Raw genomic sequence first — 25669 nt, 5'->3', positions numbered from 1 at the left:
TTGATCACTCAGTTGCTTCCAACATCCACTTGGAGACTCCAGTTAGGATCTAGTATCTATTGTTCTTGGCCCAGTTCCAGCCCAGTTTAAAGATAAAAGTGCTCCCACCCATAATTGTATGGCATTGAATTATTGTAAAACATATTGTAAAATAACCAATTTAATCAGCAGGTTAATTGGAACTACCTCATTACAACCATGGCTAGGGTATAGAACTGGAAACTCAGGAGCAAAGAGCTTATCTTCAATGTCCCTAAGAAATTAGTGAAGCATAGGATGGTTTCCCTACCCAGCATTTAATTGAGCTCTATATACACTACATTTATTTTTTGTCATATTCAGTTATTATAAACAATATTCCCATTCCCAAACATACTTTACTTTCTTTGTTTTTGCTTTAAATTGTTTTTAAGTTCATTTTTTAGATACTAAGTTTCTTAACATTACTAGTGGAAATCCTATTATATACATTTGACAAAATCTACTATTAGCTACTACAGCTGAATTGTAGTGATTACCTGCTGTTACACACACATTCTTTGAGACCTGTCAGTTGTATAATCCTCCCCCTGTTTCTCTGTGTGAGATTTTATGACAAATCAGCAGGTTTCCATCTTTCATTTGTATCATTAATGCCCAAATGGCAGCCCAGGATATAAGTACAACACTACTGGCCTGCCAATCTGACTAAGGGCATTATTTTCTTCTGTTCTTCTTGTTATTTGTTACTGGAGGTGAGATGAAAAAGGTAAAGTTCTAAAATAATTGATTAGTATTAGTGCTGGTACCAAATTTTTAGTCTGCCTTAATAAAACTAATTATGAAGCACAAACACTACAAAAAATATACTACAGGTTGACAATGGTAAATTCGGTCATCGAAAATCCGGTCCCTTCAGTTTCCCGGCATTAATTTTGGATCGCATTTTCAAAACAGGGACTGTAGTACACTGTTTAGCCACTAATGTTTTGATGGGGCTGTTCTGCAGAAACAGCTGTTAGATCTTGCTTGCTACACTAAATACACATTGTGACATCCCTGCTGGAACTGTGCCAGATATCCGTGGGTGCTGCAAGAGGAAGACTTGTCTGTGTGTGGAGGTAAGTATAACTTTTAAAAATCAGGAATTTTTCGAGAATCTGGCGCCCCTCAGGTCTGGAGGTTGTCGGATTTTTGATTGTCAACCTGTATAACACTTATTTTAAATATATTTCTGAGAAAAGTTTCAAATGTGATGTATGGCTTTGAGGAGTTATCTTATTATGAAAGGTTATTATAGTCTATAATAATTGTTTTTGATTGTCATTTTTATGGCCACATTGTAATAAAATATAAGATCTAATTTCTGTTAGTATTTGCCCTTTTTTAAAATAAATACCAGTTTTGTTCTCTTTAAACCTCTATCTGTTAACATGCACTCACTCCACTCTTGTCTACATAGTATTGCAAAACCACGCCTGCAAAATGTGGGCCACTGTGGCCATTTCTAGTCTTTGTTTAGGTTCTTGTTTATAGTGACCCCCACGTTTACCCCTGTGTTGTTATCCTGCCATGTGTATGACAGGGTGACAACACAGGAGTACAAGTGGGGGTCACTATAAACAAGGACCTAAACAAGGTCTTTCATGACAAGACTAAAAATGAGTAGCTTTCAAAAAGTTATTTTCAGTATGAAACTTGTTTTCTTGTAGTTGGGGAAATGTTCTGCTTTAATGCATATAGCTTTTCCATACATCACCATATCGAAATAATGTTTTTAAAGCCACCTGCAATTTTTTGAGTCAAATGCTAAGCCCCTGGACTGATTTTTTTTCCTATTTAAAATGCTGTTTGTCAATCCAATGCATTTAAATTTGTAAAATCAGCATTCCTCCAGTAGAATCCAACCGCCCCAACCCTCAGACCCCAACCCTTTTAGAACAGTTATATGTTTCATTTATATATTATTTTTGAATATTTGATAAAAACAAAACTTACCTCTTTAATGAGGCTAATAAACCGAGCACCAAATCGCCAAGGTTTATGCCGATTACATTGTAACGAGCTGACTGTCATTTGTGGAAACTGCTGTACTGCCACTGAAACTACATGGACGGCATCATACATAAGGGCTGCATCCGTCTGAAAGACACAATTATCACAAGTTAAAACAGAAAATAGATAATAAAAAAATAATTTTCTCAGTCATGTATTACATGCATATACCAAAACCCTTGCCATTGCTGGTATTTATTCATTATTTCAGCAGTGGAACATCCATGTGGCAGCTATGGAATCACAGACAAGAATTCTGTGAATGAAAAGTATTTTTCTATCATCATCCTTTTCATTTCCACATTTTATTGAAGGCTAATAAAACACATAGTGGCCCATGGTTTGTTTGGGTAAAATGCTATGACCATCAAACAAACAAGGAATCATTAATACCCTTTTTTTAATTGAAGAAAATGCTGTTTGGGCAGTTTCGATTTACCACCTCACTGTTCTCTACTGTGACTGGGGCTAAGCCACCTTTGTTATTAAGAAAACATCCCAAGCATGGACACTATGGGCGTGATTTATTAAAGAGGAACTAAACTAAAAACTGCCCAAAAGAATACACTTACCTTCAATCCCGCAAGGCAGTCTGATCTATCTGGGGGGGGGGTCTTGCTTCGTGTCCCGCATCGTCCCAGGATCCAGCACTCCAGGAGCCACCATGTTCTCCTTTTCTTCTTCTGGGTTCTTCATCCTACGTCCCCCAACCCAGGCGTGAGATCGGGTGACGTAGGATGAAAAAAGAAAAAATTTCCGATCTCACTGCACATGCGTGAGATCGGCAGATTTTTTTCCCCCACGAAAAGGCTCTTTCTAAAAGACTGAGGAGAGGTAAACCTTGATGACAGCTCAACTGTCATCGGGATTTTCCTTTCCCCAGCCTATCACAGAGCACTAGAAGTGAATGAATAGGGAGACTTTTCCTCATTTAACCTCTAGTACCCGGGGATTCCTCACTGACAGGAGGATTCCTACGGCTGTGCTCATGAATGAATGCAGACGTGGGAATCATCCTGTCATTGTGGGGTAACCTGTAAAAAAATTTAAGTTAGTTAGACAAATCACACATATTCAATAAATTGCTTTAACATTAAAGCCCCTTTTTTTGTTTTTCACATATTTTTACACACAAATTTGCGAAGTCGAATCCCGTTTTTTTCGGGCCGGGCCTATCCGAATTCAAACAGCCATATTCGGGTCGAATATAAGGACAACTCGAACTCGAACACCAACACTAGCAATGGGCAGTGTATAGAGAGATTCAGGTTTCACTTAATGCAAGTTGCAACTTTCCTGCAGAGCTGTAACTGCTGCCCCTGGCTGCTTCTGTAAAGATGCAGCATTGCCTTGCAAGTCTGGAAAATGCCATTTATAATAATGCAAAAATTGCTGTCACCTAATACCAATGTGGTTTAAGGGCTACAAAAAAACTATGGGGTTATGCCTATATTAAGTAGATGATTGCTGATTAATTAAAAATGTAAACGGGAGATTTACAGGTTTAGGCTATTAAGAAGTAAGTACAACCATTACACCAACTTTAGATGCTATTACTAATCTGTGTCACCCTTTCTTTCTTTTTTTTTTAATTGCACTATATTTTATACAGACCTAACTATTTTTTCAGGAAAGATGCCAGCACATAACTTCCAGTTCCTTCATTGCCTGCAGCCTTTTCTGAGCGCTTCTGTATCTTATTACATTGAATAGAGTATTAACTATAGTATAAAATATAAGTTAGAATTACTAGTGTGTGTGCTTGTGTTGTGTGCATATATGTTTGTGTTTATTACATAAAGGTAATGTAAAGTGCAGGGATTATAGCAGCCAGAACATTTCTCTGCTAACATTATATGTTACAGGTCACATTTTATACAGCACATTTACAAAGGGCTATTAATTCCATCACTGATTACTGTTGTGCTGGCATAGAACTATATCAAGTCATTTTTTGTGCATTGTGCATTATGACATTATCGTTTTACACCAAGTCATATCATTATGTTGTGACAACACTGTTTTGCAAAAATCCACAGTTATAATCAAAATCCCATTTGTTTGTATTAAAAAGCTGTCAAATACCCAAAAAATGTAATAATCCAGGTCAAAGTCAAATCTGACAGGATATCAGCCATTTGGTTCGGTTCCAAGAGAACCAGATTTAATAAAAGTTTGCTGAGTCTGCAGAGATGCAGATAAGATTTTTAAGTAGAGAAAACTGCTGATTTATACTACGTTGGGTGCTGGGGAGTTAAGAAATGTTGTACTTGCAGAGTATTCAAAACTTACTCCAGGCAGCAGCTGTAGTGTTACTTTGTAGACCAGTGTATAAAGCAGTTTTTAATTGTCATTGCTTTTCTGCTGTCACTGTGGCCCATGGTATTATCATTACCTTTTGCTGGTCTGCATATTACATACTCCACTTTCGAATGGCATTGTTCTCTGCTCAATGGGTTTGTTATTTATCTATTATAACACTTTTTGTTACAAACACTTTGGGCCTTGACTGTCATGAGGGAACCCGGGAGATCCAGCAACCGTGGAATAGATCTGGCCCTGGACTGAAAAACATAATTACTCTATCCAAAGATTACAATCTGGTTCGACTTATGGGCACATTTATTAAAAAGGGGTTCGTAGGATGAAATCTATGAAGAAATGCAAATCAAACATGCCAAAATCTCTTTTTATTAATAATTATTTCTACAAATAAATATATTTTGTTAAGGAATTGTTGCGACACATGGTTTTATAGGTTTGTGCCTACCTATTTGAGAGCAGCTGTTTATGTTTTTTGTTATATTTAGCCCAAGATAGCCTTTTGTACTTTTTCTGAACAAAAATACACAAACATAAAGAAAAAACACACGTAAAAAGATTACGTTTTGGTTATTCCACATTCATGGAATAAACAAGAAAGAAAACCCCGACATCTAAACACAAAAAACAAATAAATAAAACAACACAGCACAAACTGCATCAACAAAGAAGACAAAAGAAAACCCCTGAATACAATGAGAAATCATTGCCATTCTCCATGCAAAATCCAATACCCATCAAATAGTACTTTTACAGCATTGTGTGGTGTACTTTTCCTACCCATAGACTCTAAACTAGGTCCCATATAAAAGTAAATGAAAAAAACAAACATTCAATATTATAACTAGATTCCTATATCTTTACTTTGCTGTTAAAATATACAGTACAGGCTGGGTTACTCAGAAGGCAGCCATTGAAATAATCTTTGAGTGATTAAAGATGCAGGGTAAGCCCTGGGGTAGATAACCATGGTCCCCTTTGTTTAAAAAGTCTTTGGGGATTTCATATGCCGGAAAGTTTTTATTGCATCAGACTGGGAAGGTAAACTTGTTTTGTTAAATAGTTCATTTATTGTATTTTATATTATTAAAAAAACTGTATATAGTGCCAACATGTTATACAGTACTGTACATTAAATAGGTTATGCAAATGACATATAGAAAAAAATGACACAGAAAGAAGAGAAAGCCCTGCCCAAAAGAGCCTAAATAAATAAAGGATTGAAAAAATACAAATAACTTTACAATATAGAAATTGCGTTTCTGTAAATTTACATTGTTTATAACAAGTTTCACTAGTGCAAAAATGACAAAAATTTCAACTAAAATGATACAGCTAAATCTGCAAAACTTTTCTTTGCACATAAATGATTAGAAATGTAGACAGATTGTTAAGATTTGGTAACAGGTTGGCATATCATCTATAATGCATAAAACAATCCATCCATCGTCTTCATATTTGAAGCCTGAAGGAGCCACGGAATTTGGGGAAACCCATACTGAATAGTACAACAAAGCATGCACTGTGATTGTCAGTAGCAACTTCTTGTCACTCAGCAGCTTTCAGCAACTGCACAAGGTATGTCATTTTGAGGAGCCTATCATTATTTCAGTTGACAGTTCCTTTCTTAAAATGTGTCTTAGGCATTCCTGAAATATACAGAACTATCATTAAAAGTTATAGGACATAAATTCTAGTGAACTGTCAGCAGTAAAGTGCACAAAATGTGTATTTATAATGCCTACTTTCTCTTCAAAGAACTCACAGTGATTGGCACATGGCAAGTTTAGTATGCTGAATGCTGATTATCTAGCTTTTAATTTACATATAAAATAGAGAAAGCATTAAATCTAATAAAAAGAAAGTTCGCTCCTCTGCTGTAAACTTCATGTTGTCACAGCACAAAATAGAGCCTGCAGTTTTAATAAACCACAGTTACCTGTAGACGTGTGTATATTGTTTGGACATTTCTTCACTCCTATTTCTTGAGTGTGCAGGTGTATGAAAAAAGGTCTTACTGCTAATATGGCTACATTTGAGAAAAGAAAGAGACTTCTATTGGTCACAAATTTAAAGAAAATTAAAGAATCAAAATGTTTCATATACCCGCAGCCTATATAATCTTTCTATATGAATGCCATGCCTGGCAAGAAAAGCAAAGAGACTTTCTCATAGCACCAAAGTATGTCTGCCTCCTGCTTGTTCCTATTGGACAGTGAGGGCGGCCATCATATAGAGTCTTGTTTTTGGAGATTGGGGATGACCTGCCTGTTTAGTTTATATGATAAATTGAAAACAAGGATCTAAATGAGAATTGGAAACTAAAAAACTAAAATTTTGTAATGTACAGCATTGAATTAATAAAACAGAACAGAATGTTAAAATACACATCCAGTAAAATCCAGTAAACAATATCTTTATGGCCCAGAGGCCAGGGGAACACTTACACCCATTGGCTTTTTGTACTTATCTGGAACTATTCATTAAAAAAAATTAGAAATTTATGATAATCAAGGTTTTAATGGTTTGCTAGTGTTCACTCACCCACACAATCACAGATAAATGTACTTAAGTATCTAAACTATCTTGCTGGTGCATTCATTTGTCACTCCGAAGCTGGCCTACACATAGAAATTCCTAGAACAAGTATGCATTATTTTAAAGTTGTAAAGAAACCAAAAATCAGAAAAAAGATGATTTTGGTCAGTCCAAAAACTGTCCACAGGAAATGCAGTGATCAAGCCAAGAGAAAAGTATGATGCTTTTTCTTTACATTTTTCAATTAAACATTTTATAAACAAGAATTTAAACATTCTTATATAGGCTCAATTAAAACATATTTTACTAATTTATTGTGAGCAGAACAAATTGCACGCTTTAGAATATTTTTCTCTTTTTAGACAGGTAAAATGAAATTCTGCTTTTGCATTGCATTACATCTTTTCATATAGCCAGTAGTGGAAGCTATATGTCCACTTGTATGAAGCCTGCTGTTTACAGATCTCAATAGATAAAACTATGTTATACATACTATACACTATAATTAGGGATGAGTGAGAATGCCTGTGGTATTCTCTCGAAATTTAGGCGAACTGACTTTGCGAAACCATCGGTAGATCGAGGAAATTATAACAGGAGGATTCACAGGATTCCCTGGGAATCCTCCTGTTTGCCATCCCTGGGGTACTAGAGGTTAATTAACCTCTAGTGCCCTAAGGATCCCACAGTCTTCTCAATGAATGCAGCCACAGCAATCTAAGTATCTCTTACAAATGATAAATTTGTTACAGATACAAATGTATCATTTGTAAGAGATACTTATATTACAATGTCAGGAGGTTCTCCTGTGCTGGGCATCTTCTCAATAATCACAGCTGTGGCTGCACTCATTGAGAAGAGAGTGTGATCTCTGGGCACTAAAGGTTAATTAACCTCCAGTGCCTGGGGATAGCAGACCTCTCGGCGAATCAGAAGGCCATTCTCGCTTACATTTTTGGTAAGCGAGAAAGGCCCGATTCATCGTGAGATCGAACACAATATTCTCGCTCACTTATCCCTAACTATAATATAATAAATACACAAGTGAATGAAAAAAAAAAAACACGGCACAAAATTTCAGTGATAGATACTACAGATGTGATCCCATCCAAAAGTGATCTAAACATTTAAAAATCAAAGGCTGTGTGCCTGTTAAAACATTCACTTGACTATTAGGGAATTATAATAAATTTGCTGTTAAACTATAGATATTGGAGTGATTGATATTGACAAAAGAGGTAGCAAACCATATCGAATAGCTTGCCATAGTTTGCAAAACAATATTATCATTTTCGTCTAAGTTTTAGAATAAACAACAAAAAACTGTTAGTTTTCAAAAATTAGCATAGCTACTCATTTGTCTAATAGATGCAATATATGTTTAGTCATTTGGTTCATTGCAATTGACTTAAAGATTTATATCTTGGAAGCCTCAACTTTTGCAAGCTTAATCTACTGTAACTTCTCTAAAACACTTAAAAACGTGCTATTTTGCATCCAGTAATTGTATATACTATAGATAATTAAAAGAATTAACAAGAAATGTCTGGAAGAGTTCATAACATCAACAGGTAATAAAATAGATTGTCCCGAAAATCATTTCACTTAATTCACACTTGCTCACAAATCCCACACACCATTTTATTCAATAAAATTTAATAAATCTTCAAGAAGGATTTAATTTTGTTGTTTTATGAACTGTTAAATTGCATTGTATGATTATTGAACCTAGGTTTATTCTTTACTTTCTCTGTACTTTGACTCATTCAGAATTACAGCCATAGAAGTATACAAGAAATATCATGCAGGATTAATAAGAAAGGTCACAATTGCTTGCTTGTTTTTCATGGAAATTATTGTTTAATAGTTTTGTCTATGTAGAAATCTGATTTAGGTTTCCAATTGTGTTTCATCTTTTCAATATCATCCTTTTAGAATAGTGTTTTTCAAGTATTTTAGGCATTTTTAAGTTAATATGAGGTTTTTATAACTTTTTTTATGTTGCTGCTCTTTGTCCATCTGACCTTTATAACCTTGTTTGACATACACAATGACAGTATTATACCACGTTATGCTTTGTGTAAAGTGTAAATATCTGTACACAGAGGATTTCCTCAATATCATTTTATGATTTGTCTTTGTAAAACCCTATATCAGTTTCTGTGTCTTCTAGATAAAAACAAGAACATTTTAGAGTGCGAATTCAGAAACAAATACACCAATGTGTTAAATTACATACTTTTAAAGGCATATTTATAAAGAAGTGAATTTTACAATAATAAAAACATTCACTGCAAGTGAATCAGTCGATGTATGTTCAAATACATGCTTTAGGAATAAATACCTGCAGTGAATGTATGCTGAATGGTATATTCACTTCTTTATACATATACCACTCAGTTATTCAGCCCGTTTGAGAGATTGTAAAGATGTTCCGCCTCAATTGGTGAGTAGGTTCCTAATATTCATCTAGTCATCTAGTATTCAAATGCCTGCTTGTGCACATAAAGATATACGTATATGCAGTTCAGTATGTCTTGCTATATGTGTTCACTCAGACTTTTTATAACAAAGGGTTTTTTTTATGTTTCCTGATACAACAAGTTCAGTTTTTTTTTTAACATGTGCAACTAGAAGTAGTAAATTGAATCCAAGGCATTGGAAAAAAATGCATTTATATTTTAGATATGGTTATAAATGAAGGTAGTAAAGCATACATTATATTCTTTACTATGGTACTTTAACCATCCGTGCTAGTGAATTCTACATGTACAGGTAGTCCCCGGGTTACATACGAGCTAGGAACTGTAGGTTTGTTCTTAAGTTGAATTTGTATGTAAGTTAGAACATGTATATTATTTTAATAAATGCACACGTCTATACATGGATTTATATATATTTGAGTTTCTTGGATACATAGTAAATTCTGTTAGCATATGATTTGCTAGTTTCTGCACAAACAGTGTGCCAAGATGAACACTTATCATTAGGGAATAAGACTAGATGCCCCCAATCTTCATACTGCACAGTAAAAATAATTTAATACTAATTCTAGCATTGGCCCAGTTCATAAACATTCTCTTCCAAAGGTTCTGAATTGACCTTTATGTAACTTGCTTCTATTAAATTGTTTCCATATGGAGTACATACCAGACTTGAGGGTCTACAGATTTTTACTGGACAGCAATTTGCATAAACTTAGTAAAATCTGATGATTTACTAATTTGTCATCCAAAATCTTTCCTTCTGTTTGCTTCAGTGTTGTCTTTCTTTGGTTATTTCCCTGGAACTAAAGCCTCCCTAAGGCTAGGTACACACGTGCAAAAATTGTCGTTAGAAAATGAACAAATAACGATTATGCACGATTATTTTTGAACGATCGTATTGTTCACAATTCTGTACATGCTGTAACGATATGATCGTTCAAATATATTCCACCAATAATGTAGACACACAAGATATGATCATTTTCAACGATGCAGGAAGTGACATGTACAGGGGAAAGTGTATCACAGAACAATCCACGATCACTGAACGACCGTACACACAATAGATAGCGAACGATCACCGCGCAATCAGATCCACCGCGACGGTCATTCGTTTCCAGAGACAATCCTCGATCGTCGGCATCGTTGTGCACCTTTTTTGTTAAAGATTATCGGACGAACAGTCGTTAGTCATTCGTTTCCAGCGATAATTATTGCACGTGTGTACGCAGACTAAGATTGGAGGACTATAAGCTGATAACAGCAACATTAATTAACTTCCATGTTCTAGAATCATTCTGTAAATGAAAGCTTTTGTTTCCTGCATTATCCAACTAGCAGTTGTAACAAAGGTACAATAATGTTTTCTGCCAAATATTGACTTTACTTGATGGCATTGTAGCAAGAATTGTTATTTAAATTCCTGCTATAAAATGTCACAACAGGGTATATGACGCTTCTTTGCTAAGTGCCTAAGGTCATTACACACAGTATAATGACTATTTTACTGTATGCTAGGATAGGATACATCTTTATTTCAAGTTCTTGTTCTGTGGTTTCCAAGGAAACAAACATAATGCTGGATTACTAACAATAATAGCGCAATTCTATTTTCAGAATGTAAGTATAGCTGTGAAGCTGTAAAAATTTCATTGTTTAAGGTGTATGACAAAACGTGATTGTATAGCCAGCATATGAACTGCTAACCTTTACATGTTGGCAAACCCGAAAGATAAAACATTTGGAACATATTGGTTCAAAAAAGGTATTCTGTACAATATAATACACAGAGCAAAAAATGTTCGGAGAATGCAACTTCAAATATCACTCAGTACCTAGTCGGAAACATTTAATTTACCAAGCTCATAAAAGGGAGAAACAAGGAGGTATATTTATTTTGTATTCTCTTGTATGTATCTTTTTTACTGGGCCCTAGATAAATCTTGAATGTAACTGGTGGCAACATTTGTTACAGGTCCCACATACATTTTATTTACATGACAAAGAAAAAATAAATAGAATAGATCCTCTGCATGCAACCATGTCAGTGAGAGAAACCAACAAATTGGTTTTAATATATATATTTAACATAGAGACCTCAATTTACATGTCATACGTTTGCCAAATGGGAAAGCCATTGGAAATGATGAACCCTGGCTTCTCTACTGAAACATTTACCAACTGCAGAACATATAAAACAATAGGCAAGGGATTTGCTAGAAAGTGAGAGCCATGCCTCCTTTAATCGTCCACACCAGACCACTAAATGTGAATACAAAAGTAATACAAGTGAAAAATCCTAAGCTGCCATGAGCCTATCCTAGCAGTGGGGCTACCCCATACTACAAAGGTCCAATGCTTTTTTAGGTCTGGGTAACATGAAAAAGGATATCTTATTCATAACTCCCTCTAAAGCTAACAAAACCTTTAGAGTTTGAGGCTGCAGGTTAATAGGTGGAGCCCTGACGTTCAATGCAGAGCTACTGGTCCTTGGATGTTGTCAGAAGCTCCAAAGATCTCCAAGAGTGAGTTAGAGAAATGAATATTGAAGTAATTTTTCACCTCTCGGCACAAATACTTTCTTTTTTTCTGAAGTTGGGCTTTAAAATTGAATCAAAATTTAAGACCAGTTAGTTCATGGCAGCTAAAGGTTTTACATTAAAAGTATTATTTTTAGTGGTCATTTGGATATATACTGTGGAATAATAAAAAAAAATCCAGTAACATTATAATAAGTCAAAATAAAAATGAGAACCTATTACTTTCTGTAGGTGAGTGTGCTTTGTTCACCGCTATTGCTTTCCAAAAAAGGAAGGCATATATATTTTAAAGCTAATTGCTATTTAAAAATTAGGTAGTGGTTAATATATAACATATATACACACTAGTTTATGCTTTCACATTTTTATACATCAGCTGTAAAAAACCTACCCCTTTCCAGACAAAGGTTTCAGATACTCAAAATATAAAATTAAGTTCACCATGCATTGCAATCTAAATGTAAAACCTAGATCTATCAACAATGTGAATGTTGATCTATCTACAATCTGGCTTTGCCCCCTTCCAGATGAAATAGAAAAATGAGTGTGGAGCATATGATAGTCTAATATCTTAATATGTAACTGTACAAATATCAGGTCTTTGCGATTCTTAAAACTGTTTTTTCTTTTAGAGAAAAGCTGTGATGGCAGAGGCACAAGCAAGTTTCATGGTGTTGGAGTTATGGGCCCTCATGAAGTTTATGTTTCTCTAGGGAAAGTCAGCAAAGAACATTCACACTGGGATGTCACAAACACTGGTGGAGAAATGTCCTTCCTACAGCACTGTCAAACCTGGATATCTTGTTTCAAAACTGGGCATTTCACCATTGAAGGTGAGCCCCGCAGTGGCCGCCCCCCAACCTCAACTGACCCGGCAACCTGCGATTCTGTCCATGAGCTGATTATACTTGACTACTTGATACTTGACATCTCACAGGAGCGTGTTGGGTTTGTTATCACCACTATCCTAGACATGCGCAAGCTTTCAGCGAAGTGGTGCCGAAATGTTTATACAGTGATCAGAAGAAGGAACGAGTTGAAGCATCCAAAGCTGTTTTGGCCCATTTTGTCAACAGTCAAAGGAATATAATTGTGCAGAAGAGTCATAATGAACATTTGATTGCAGCTTATTCATAGATAAGCATCCAATTTTTGTGAGGTGCCACTTCTTGTATTAGCTTTTTACTAAAATTAAAGGATATGTTTGATGAGCTGTTAACAATGATAAGTAATAATAAATGACAGATAAACACAGTTTTTTCTGTGTTTCTGGAGGTTAGGCACTTTTCCTTAAGATAAAAACGCAATCTGTTTTCCTTAGGTTTTGTTGTTAAACAGCACTCCATCTTTCTCTATCATTGGTTTTTCCAAAGGCTCTCTTTTTATATAAATCAATAGAACCTCTGCCACAAAAGCTCATCTGATTATTTTCATCCTCAATATCTCTTGTCAGCAGTGCAAAGCTTCCTTGATTGTAATTAATTTTGAAAACATTGATTTTCTGACTTTTTCATCTATTTGGTTGTTATGTGAAAAAGTTCAATACAAGTAGACAGAACAACTGAATACTTGTGTTAGTAACAGTTATACTCACGCTATATATTGTACATACACATGCATTGATTTTTGATTTTTTTGTTTTAGATTTTTCCATCATATTTTAGGCATTTGGGGTGTTGGCCCTTTGATTTACTAAAACAGCTCACTTAACCTGGGGGTCTGTGTTCACATAAAACAAAAACCTGGCTTCACTCAATTAGCTGAGCTAAATACCCTTTTGTCTTTCTAAAAGAGGGATGATAGAATAGTAACTGTATGAATATTACTTATCCATTAATGTGCATGAAATATAGTTTTTTAAATTAACCTTAATATATCTGACTACAGATAACAATAACAATAAACACAGTGTATGAAACCTTCAACCAAAGGCATTTCTAGCAGTTTCCAAATTCCAGGCTAAATATTACATGTAACATTTACATATATAGGCACCATGGCGGCTCAGAGGTCAGGCCTTTGCAATGCTAGGTCCTAGGTTCAAATCTCAGCCAGGACACTATCTGCATGGAGTTTGCAAATTCTCCCTGTGCTGGCGCGGGTTTCCTTTGGGATTTTGAAAATATTGGAGGAGGAGGAGAGGACCCTCCCCCAATGAGCTTACAAACTAGGAGGTGTGGGAATTATCACACAAAACTATCCCTACCATCTGTAGGTACTTTAAACGTAAAGTTATGTCCTCTCAAAGATCCTTCAAGAGTACAATAAACATTCCTAAAATGCATATAGAGGCATTACATGATGAGTTACATTTGGGTGTGAATACTAAAAAGGTATTTACTGGATTTTGTAACCCCCCCCCAATGCTAATAAACAAATGGAATATTAGATAACAGATTGAACGAGCTGCATGGGAGAGGACAGTGGTAATAAAGTGTGAATTTTAACTTCTCTAAAATTTACTATGTTTTAAACAAGAAGAACAAACTAGAAAGATAAAAACATTGACTTTTAAAAAGCAATGTTTCCAATTCTAAGGGCTGTTATCCATGGCTGAGCCTGGGAGGGAGTATTGCCATCAAAGAACACAGAACAGAAATAGGAATGTCTACAAACACTAAAAACTACATTCCTGTGGGTTAAAAATCCTATGTGGCCCCTGTGTTAAAAAAGCCATAAAAGATAAGAAAAGGGTCATTCAAAAGTTGGAAATAAGGATAACAAAAATTCAAAATAAACGGCAGGCTGAGAAAGAGAGCAATACAAATGCTGAACCCCAATAAGTTGAACACCAGATAAAGTTAAAGCACCAGATAGCCTACACTCACTTGTCCTCAAAGAACTTGTGATAATTTGTGATAGCATTGATTCACAAAAGACCAAACCAGTTAAACAAATCTTTGTCTTTATGAAGAAGTAAGAATTTAGACAATGGAGTAGCTGGAGATGAAGTATACTTAGACTTTGTAAAAAGCATTTGATCCAGTACAGGTACATCATAGACAGTTACTATGCATACTATGGACTTTATGCTTAAAAAATGTAAGATGTAAGTGGATATGAAACTGGTTCAAAGACTGTATTCAAGGAGCAATCATTAATGATTCATACTCTAAATGGTCTAAGGTTAATGGTGTACCCAGAGTTCAGTGTTGAGACCATTAAGTGTTGACATTTTTGAAGCTTTTGGAAATTAAAGCACAATTTCTGTGTAGATGACACCACCTTATGTAGTCAAATACACTCCTTACGTAAATTAACAAGCAGACCTGAATTAACTGTTTGATTGGGCAGCTAAGTAGAAACTTAGATTTAATGTTAATAAATATAGAGTTTTACACTTGGGATCTAAAAACATGCATAAATCTTTGGGGGATACAACTTGGGGAGTGAATGATAGAGAATGGTCTAGTTGCTCCGGTCTAATAATAACATGTAATGCCAAACTGCATTTCTAACGTAAGGGAAATGCTTTCACGTAATAAAAGAGGTACATAAGTCCAAACAGAGAGAAACACAATCCTGTATTGTAAATGGCATTAGTAAACCCACATCAAGTATCCAGTTTGGTTTTGGGTACCTGTTCACAAAAAGAATATTCTGGAACTGGAGAGAGTGCAGAGAAGGGCAACGAAAGGGGTAGGGGTATGAAGAAGCTCAGCGAAGACAACTGAGACTGAACAGATTTTATGTTCTCCTAAAAAGAGGCATGCAAGGGGGTATAATTACCTTATAGATATATATACCAATGGCTCATGTAATTAACTTACTGCAAAGCTATCTATTTTAGGGTCACCGCAAAAGACAAGAGGACATTCTATATGTTTGGAGGAAAGGGGTTTATTGTCTGCATAATAAATGAACAGAATATGCCTAGGTATTAGCAATTAGAAGTAATAACGTCAGACAAAAAAAAACTTGTTTTGAATGGTTTCTTTATTGGCCTTCCTCTGGATAAGCTGTGAATATAGGCTTCTGAATATACAGGGTTTCTTTTTTATTAGTTTAGGTTTTTGGTTGACTGGATTGCCTTTTTTTTTACTCTGGGGTTGGCTATGGTGTTACTGCCTGCTTGCAAAAGGTTAGAAACAACTGCTAGATATCTACATTTAATATCTGGCAGCTTGACAGGATCTGCTCACCATAAGGTATAATTATTTATAAAAATTGTGTTGTAAAAATTCCAAATTAAATCTCTGATTTAATAATTATTAAATATGCTAATGTCAATAGTTTATTCCTAAATCAGATGCTGATATGTCAGGTTGGAGTTTGAGGTTCTAATGCAGTTTATCATTTGTCTATCATAGGCTGAGTACAAATTTTAAGTCAGTAGCAACTTTTCATGTCAACTAAATTATGGCAATTACATTCTGAACAGTAAACAGTAGCAAAAAGCATCACCCATTATAACAGTTGATAGCTTTTCTGACAAGTTATAACCCTTTAGTTAGAAGTAAACATAAAGTATAATAGCTGTAGCCTTTCAATGGAATTGAAAAAAAAACACATTTTACAGAAAACTGTTCTTTTAGAACCAAAACACAATTACTGAAGATTGTTCCTAAACAAATATAAAAAAAAAGAACATTCAGGTGTCACATGTGTTTAAGTTAGCAAAAATGAGAATACAATAAGTAAAATACTATGATGTAAAGAAGCCATTTGTAAATGGACCAAATACATACACATGCCTAAATAATGAGGGCTGTCACGGATCTGTACATTAAAAATAAAAAGCGAACATGTGCAATATATTACAATATTATGTTTAGATATTTTTTCATTTGTAAAAATTAGGCAGAATTCCAAGATTAACTACCCATGAGAATATGAGAATATGAGTAATTCCTATTAGTGTATGCATTATAATCTCCAGTGGAGTTGCACATACACTTTAGTATTTATATCATGGCGATTGATGAACTGCTGTGGATACACTGACACCCAAAGGTTTAAATGAATAATGCAACTTTTCTATTGTGTTTTAGTAAACATTCACATCTGTTTGTAATAATCCCCTTTGTTCTACTTGTTTGTAATATAACTGTATCTTTGGGGTTATCATATAATCGATTATTTGACAAAGGCTAGAAAAGAGACTACTATTAAACAAAAAAACAAGTTGTTGTCAGCTAAGACCAATAAAATGTAAAAATTACTGTCACATAGCTAAAATAAAAAAAGGTTTATCACTATTTGAACACTTTATAAATTAGGCATAATACATGACTGTACTCTGCTTCATATTTTCTGGAGCTGCCCTAGGTTGTCGATATTTTGGTCTAGTGTTTCAGGTATCATCTACAAACTCACAGACATCTCAATAAAAGAAAAGACTAAATACCATAGCTGCGTATCTCGCCCATGTCTGATACTGGAAATAGCTGATTCACCACTTACTTAATGCAGCTAAAGCCTGCATTCCTGCTAAGTGGAAATGTTCTACATCTCCTTTCATCTCTGAATAGTTCAACAGGATAAACGATATCATAGGCGTGGAGAGTATCATTGCCTCTCGAGATCAGCATACTAAGAGTTTCTGAACCACATGATTTTATTGGTTTTATTGGGTACAATACAGCTAAACCACAGCTTATATGGAGTTATTACAATGTCCGGAGTGATCTTTTTTTCCCCTTGAACTGGGAGTATAGGTCCTCTTTTCTTTTCCCTCTTTCTGTTTCTTCCCCTTTTTTGCCTACTATTTTCCTTTCTTCTAAACTTTGTGTCCTTTATGTTCAAACTGTTACCATCTGGCCATGGTTGTTACAGCGTGGTTACAATGTATCTTGTCTCTGTTTGCATGGCAATACAATGTTACTGATTTTTGATTTTCAGGTAACCATTTTTCGCTTTCAGCTATTCATTGTTTTTTTTCTATCTTTGTATTGTATCTTTGAACTGATGGTACAATAAAAAAGATAAATATAAAAAATGAATTATGTATGATTTTTTTTAAACAGTTTTTTCCTGCCATCTTTCTAACAGACTTTTTCGCAGATAAGTTAGTGGAAGGTATCAGAGACATTTCTTTTTGCAGATTCATTGATATCCTTGACATGCCTTTGTGGGTGGTGCTACTTAAACATGGTACAGAAGCACACGGACCATTTTATTTTCATGCTCATGGTTTTTAAGGGGTCTTTGATCGCCATTTTATAATACATAGCACCTGGACATCAAAACTTTGTTACATCAAACTGAAATGTAATATTTTTTTATCAACTGCTAAAGAACAACCATGTATTGTATTGTATCACATTCTAAAACCAGACTGAAAAAAACAAACCAGACCAAACTTTAGGAATGTCCACGAAGATGTACTCGTCAGATAATGTCTAATGTACCGGTACATATGACAAATCAACAAACAAGTATCTGGAAACAGGACTGTATCTGGAAAACCAAGAGGATATTATGTAATGTTTTGGTTATTTAAAAGTGTTAGCTGTGTTTCAATAACATAATATAACATCAGCCTATTGTAAAAAGAAAAAGGTCATTTTACCATTGTCTACTTGCATTAACTACAATTCACGTGCATACAGAAGTGTACACTTTAGCAAACACATTACACTTTTTCTTTATTATGATAATATAGACAGGACATAAAACTTGGGATTACCATGATCATACATGAGAACCTAGCTGTGATTAATAAATCCTTTGTTATAAACATAACATTGTGAAGGATGGTTATGGGTTATTTTAGCTTGCATATCTATGATCATTAACTTGTTCAGTAACTCATACCTGTGTAAATGTGTAACCCTGTTGAAAGTTAAGAACAAATTAGAATCATGATAAATTCCTCGAGCAATTAAAAAAAAAATGGTATGAGATCATGTACATTAGGGATTTAGTTTAATATGTTTGTGTTAGTTTAGAGATTACACTTTATAAAATGATAGAAAACATTTTGTACTGATGTCAAATTTTGTTTTTGATCCAGGCACAAAAGCATGAGAATGAAGGGTGTCACAAGGTTAAATATCAGAGATAAATGTTCACAGACTTTTAACTCCTATGAAAATAAATCTGAAGTGCACATAGGCCGCTTTAGAAAAATGTATACCTAATTTATATTTCATACACATCTCATGGTTCTGTAATAAATGTGACGCCATTCTACATAACTAACATGGTCATGGCTTACAGCGGAGGAGCTGCCAAAGTTGCCACATCTCCACCTCCAGCACCTGCATGCTATTATATAGCCGTTAGCATAGGGATGGCAGGAATCATAAATCCAGTTCTAGTAATGTGGGCTAGGTAGGGGAATTGCAATTGATTTTAGGGATAGCTATTAAATGTGAGGAATTTCAGTTATATAGTTATCCACAATGAAAATGTATCAGATAACAAATTGAAAATTCTGAGGTCAGTAGCCTAAAATTAGTTATGCTATACTAACCAAAAAGCATAATGGATTATCTCAATTTGTGCTGTCATTCCAACCATAAGAAACTTGAGGATATCAGCTCTTTTACATAGCGTTCCTACCTAGTATTATTTTTTTTATGGGGAAAAATTAAAACATAATAAGCATTACTATTTCTGAATGATCACAGTAGTGCTAAGCTTGACCTAGTATTCATCCATAGAAAAATATTGGATGATGTAAAAAATAGCACTTACATTGCAAACATAATTTATTGCTGTAGAGATAAAAGTGGTTAAAAGTAATGAAATATCAAAATGAATTTCACAGCTTTCTTTTTTCCTATTAATAAGAAAATCAGATTAAATAAAAAAAAGGCTGTAAAATTTCTATTCCATTTCTTTATAAATAGGCTTCATTATCTATAGACATATTACATCTAAGATTTTATCCAGTTTTTTCTCTGGTTTGCCTCAGGGCCTTTCTATTGCTGTCATTTTTCATAACAATACAGTTTTAAAATTGTACACTGATGAAAATATACATGCTTAATATGCTCAATCTGGAGCATTTCATGTGCTAACTTCTGCTTTCTTGCCAAGGTAAATAAAAAGACATGGCATGGGATTTAGCAAAGTAAATTAACCAACTCTAAATTTTCACTTTGGGGATATTCTGCTATGTAGGAAAGAGGTTTAAGTATATGTCCAGTCTAGCAAATAGCAGATAACAAGCCAGCACTCTACCAAAGGTGTCCGATAAAAATCCAAACTATGTAGAAGCAGCAGGAGGTACATTAAACAACTGAACTGGTAAAAGATTCATTTGTTTTTTAATGTATCTCTTGCTTGAGTAGGGTTTGGATTTCATTCAGATAGTTTTGAAAGAGTGCAGGCGTAATATCTGACTACAAAAGTTTGCTGAATGTAGAAAGTGGTGCTCATGGGGACAGAGCAATCCTAAATAAACTGCAAGCAAGTCGTATTTTACAACTTCAAACTTGCACATATCCTGTTCCCCCAAGGAAAGTCTACTAAGAATGACTACTGAAGTCATCTAGTGACTATAGGAATTTTCTTCAAAAGCTGTTATCTTACTGGTGGCTATGGGTTAAAATTTATTTAATGTTTGTATATAAATGTACACTGAATAAAGTATATAATTATCCGTGTAATGTGAGCAAAGATAATGGTTTGCAAAAAAAAAGCTGAAATCCAAGGACAATAAAAAAGTAGTAGCTGTACTAGTGCGTCCTTCTCATGAGATACAACTCTCCCTTTTACTAGATGCTCCTGTGTTCCATAACATTTTTTAAACAAATTGTATTTCTATTGAGTGAGCACCTATTTTATGTGAGGACAACTGGTCACAGGTAATAATTGTTGTTGCACCATGGATCTAAAAGGATTTTTGGTCAGTAAAATACATGGACATTGGGGGTGGGTGCACAAGAACTAGTAGCCCAACACACTGCAAGGCACACACACAAAAAACTAAAACTAGAGTACTATATGGCAAAGTATTGCAGAGCCTGTCTCTCTTCCTTCACCATCTGTCAGCTGTCCCTAATACACCTATAAATGGCTCTTTGGAGCATCATTCACATACTACAGCTATCACTATTAGTCATTGTAGTGTTAAAAACCAGAGTTTAAGGTCAGACAGGACAGTATAAGATGGAGAGGTTCCCCTGGGTGTACATGAACATATAATAACTCTAATGGTGTATTACGAGCAGGCAGAGCTTGCCACAAACTGCTCAAAGGTGAAATGCAGCCTATCCCCATTTATGATCTAACTACAAATCTATGAAAGAGTTCATACATTGAATGTTGCAGTGGCAACTTTTCAAAAGATCATATTGAATCAAACTGTTTTGTTTTCTTGTTTTGTTTTGTTTTTTAATGGATTCCGTGTATTTCTGTTTTAGTTCACATTGCAGAGACATATTATTATTATAAATCTACTGGTTGGTATAATGAATCATTTAAATAAAATGTTTGCTTGCAATTAGACATCTGCGGTCAAAGGAACAGAGGCCAACTGTGTAGTCTAGCTGCCAGTATTACAGTGCATTCCTTAACAGGACAATAGAGGAGAATGGGAAATTCTAATTATAAGATATGCATCTTTAGTATTCTATGGTTGAAAGACCGTGAAAAACATGCACTCTTAATACATTTAATTGCTTGCTGCTAACACAGAGTTGTCACATACAGAAGCTTTAAAAACAGTAGTCCATGTTTCCTTTTCTCTTCCACACTGGAAATTAGCATGCTGTTGTCTATTAGCATTCTTCAAGTGTACCACTAGTAGCATAATGCACTTTAATCAATGGCTGTGTAAGGGTTCTAGAACAAGCAAGGGTTTTTGAATGAATTTAAGCACAATCTCCAGCTTAAAATATAAATATGTTTACAGCATATAGATATATATATGTAAATATTTTTATATATATATATATATATATATATATATATTGTGACAGAGTGTCACTAAGAGTGGCAGGAAAGTGTAATAAAGGATCCAGGGAAACGAAAGGTTTTTAGAAGGAAACCTGGTTCTTCAGGGCCCTGGAGCCGGCCAAGGGAGTGAAAGGGTGGGTTCTTTGGCCCAACCCAATCCTGCCTGGGTAAATGTGCACCTGCACTCAGGTGTAAAAGAGAGAGGAAATTGATTAGCAAGAGGCTGAGAGAAGAGGATCAGCCACTGTGTTGCAGGCTGGAGTATGCTTAGAAGGCAGCCAGAGGGTTCCAGGCTGAGAAGGGAGCCAGAATCTGTTCTAGGCAGGAGAAGGGAGCCAGATTGGGTTCCAGGCCGCATGAGAGGGGACAGAGCTCCAGGAAAGCCAGTGGGCAAAACCAGATTGGAACTGTGAGTGAAGCAGTTTTAATTTAGTGTGTGTTAGTAAGAGAGGAGTAAGAGACCCAGCCGGGCAATTGTTTGTTATTTTTGTTGGAGAGTGTGCTATAACACTTGCCTAAACAAATAAACCTGCTGTTATTTTGGACTTTTGGAGTCTGCTGCCTCTGATCTGCCCTGTAAACATCCCCTTACCATGAGCAACCCCCAGTAATATACCACAATATATATATATATATATATATATATATATATATATATATACACACTCAACTATTCTAAAATGAAACATTATATGATTACACCAAAATAATTCAGTACACAGTATACACACTATGTTATGAAGCATATCTTTTGTCTGCTTCTCTCTCTAATTCACTTAGACACACTCTCAGCACCTGATACATTTACAGTCTTCTTAATATATGAAATAAATTGCCATGAGGACAGTCCAAACAATAATTATAGCCATAGTAGTCCTTAAAATAAATAGGTTATAGCAGGTATATGAATCACATTCTTCTTTCACAGGTACTGATAACAACCGGAAAAGATGACAATCTGCAATTCATTCAATCATCTACAAGTTAGGTGAGTTATGAATGTGTAATAAATTACTGATCATTACCATTAAAAGTCTGATACCCTTTACTATTATATTTTATTATTCAAGTAGTAATAATCTCACTACTAAAATAATTATCCTATTATCTTAGTAGTGGGAATATGGGAAACTAAAACAGTGTTACATTTGTTTATGAAATGCCAAACCCTTCATCACTGATATCATATACAGTATATACTGTATTTTATATGTATGATGTTTTTCTATTCTCTGAGGAAAACAAAAAAAATCTACTATATTCCACCTGATTTGCACTTAACATGCATTTAAGCTTTTAAATCCTAGATGCTTTGTTAAAAGCTTTTTTTCCACATTGTGAAGGATTTCATTTAGTTGACATTACATGGACAATGCAAGTCAGTGGACCAAACGTGACACATGCTTTAATTTTTCTGCCTGGCATCATTGTCATGCATCTGGTGGGAATTACCACTTGACATCTACAATATGTAAATGAATGTTCCCTTACATAATGCCCTGTGTGGTGGAAACATTTATTTACATACTCCTTTTGACAGCTAGCAACCCACGCTGTGTTTGCTTTGAATACCCAATCATGTGTTAGAAAGTTTTCTTGGTGAATATGCTCTACTTATTTAGTAACCTAACCCCATTGCTTCAATTTTTTGGTTGAAAAAACACACAGCAAATTCAAGGGTTATCAAACTGGAACATCTATAGCAAGCATTTTCAGTGTGATTTTAAAGACATTGGGGTTAAGTAGATATTTACTGATCACTATATATACTGTTATAATATACACTGTTGGCAAAAGAATTACCATATTGCCAGTGAATTTTCACTTAGGTAAGGTGATGTGGTGAAGCTTTGTTGACTTCCATCCAATAATATGTAAGCACAATTTTTTTTTCAGATTTCCTTGCACATGATTGGGTATTCATGCAAAGTAAATTTTCAACACAGCCTTGACACCTTTAGTAAATGAACCCCTAATTTTAAAAGTCTGCTAGGTTTCTTGTATTATCAAATAGATAGACATTACCTTCCATTTTTGAAGTTGCTCTGTTTAAAATGACAGCAGAACATGATTGGTTGCTACAGACTGAATATCTACTATCCTCCATTAAATTTAAGGGCTGCTATAGCTATAATACAGGTTTGGAGTGACCTCATTGCAATTTATTTAATATGGAAAGAAAGCCAATTTCTTTCTTTCACAGTTTAATGATGTATGTATATTTCATTGTGCTCATTACAAATGGCTAGGACATTGTGAGGTAATAAACAGGGCTCAAAACATCACATACATGAGCAATGCATCCAAAATGTGTTTGATTATATATGACATCAGAAACAATAACCTCAACCTGTAGTAATTTATGTCCCTTTAATAATGTTTATGGGTAATTTACAGCACCTGATGCAACCTTCTGTTCTATTTCATTGAGATATACTGATGATAAACACCTTACTGCTCAGAACATTTGTTTGGCATTCTATCTCAAGGATAATATAATGTATTTGAATTAAAAGTACAACAAACATTTCCAAAGGTATAATTCCAAAAGACCCTTTGCATGTGCAGGTTTGATATATTGGAACACATTGTAATAGCAATTTTTGAGTTTTTAGTGGACGTTGTTTCCAACCACTTCTCCAAAAATATGAAGAATAATATAATACCAATGAAAGCTTAGTGAAACAATAAGAGCAATTTCAGCTTTAATGAATAAAGCTTATTTTCCCTTAAAAGAAAAACAAAACACCATCCTGGGCCATATTGAAACAGCTTGAGCTTGATTGTGAAATGAAAATAAAGAGCATTTCCATCACAGTAAAGGCGATGACTCTAAGAGGAAAGTCAATGGACTATTAAATGGGAAATCATCTGTTTTCAGATTTTACTTCACTACTATTACATTCCTCCAGTGAGCCGTTATCTAGCAGAGAAGCCTTAATCTTCTCATTTTCTGGCAGGAAATTTCCATGTGTTTAGCACAGCTATTCATATCATAATGTTCAATCACCTCTTCATAAGAAATTTCTGCTAAAATGTATGCCTCCACAGCATGGTTCCTCCATTAGCTCTTCTAACTGTCCACTGAACTCTAAAGTTAATGTTATTCCATTACTTCCTGTTGAAGGTCTTATTATTTAATTCTGGCATATTTGACTACTTATACCATATATGAAAGGCTCCAGTTTTACTTGCATAAATTCCCACAGGCTGTTTTCCTCCCTAGATGCACCAGCTGTAGAAAGAATCAGGTAATAAAATTCAAATATCCTGAGATATCCTAAGCTTTTCCAAAATTATGTTTATCTTGTCAGTTAATATGTAATTTGGGTTTGTACAAGTAAAATTAGTGTTATTATTAAAGTAGGAAACTGAAACATCTGCTACAAAGGTTAAGTATTTAGCTAGTATAATGAGGTGTTTTATTATAAAAGCATGCATATATTATTGAAGACTAAACCATATATTTGAATTTGGACGACAGATGAATGTCTATACGGTGATTTCAAATATGAGGGTTATACTCAGTATACTTATATCCATGTACACTCAAAAATTATGTGTACATTATTTGTAGTATATTTCCAAAAAAAGCTTTATTTATAAAGATTTCTGACAGCTTTATTGATAATTGTATTGTAAAACAATTTTTTAAACTATAGCCGAGTTATCTTCTGATTCTGTAAAACCATAGCTATTCAATAGAATCTTTGAATTTCTACCGTTTCCAAAAATATAGATGCATTACTGAGTTAGCTTTAATGTCTGAGTCACTTGATTGGTGAACATGTCTTATAACCAGGGTTAAAACATGTTTCATATATAGAAATGTATTATTACTCACTAGAAAGCACTTAGAGGGGCCAGTACTCACACGTGATGATTAGACACATCACTGGA

General features: G+C 34.6%; 1 protein-coding gene across 1 annotated transcript in view; it reads right to left on the bottom strand.

Annotated features, from left to right (window-relative positions):
- Window positions 1-25669, bottom strand: part of GRIK2 (glutamate ionotropic receptor kainate type subunit 2) — a 327366-nt gene that overhangs the window by 105455 nt on the left and 196242 nt on the right. Inside the window, exon 7 of the mRNA XM_072408700.1 lies at window positions 1978-2121. Within this exon, the coding sequence (XP_072264801.1) occupies window positions 1978-2121 (144 nt within the window). The remainder of the gene's footprint in view (window positions 1-1977; window positions 2122-25669) is intronic.

Source organism: Pyxicephalus adspersus, chromosome 4 (assembly GCF_032062135.1).
Source record: "Pyxicephalus adspersus chromosome 4, UCB_Pads_2.0, whole genome shotgun sequence".
NCBI classification, from domain to species: domain Eukaryota; kingdom Metazoa; phylum Chordata; class Amphibia; order Anura; family Pyxicephalidae; genus Pyxicephalus; species Pyxicephalus adspersus.
The sequence above is the reverse complement of the archived record's forward strand: the minus strand, read 5'-3'. Positions and strand labels throughout refer to the sequence as shown.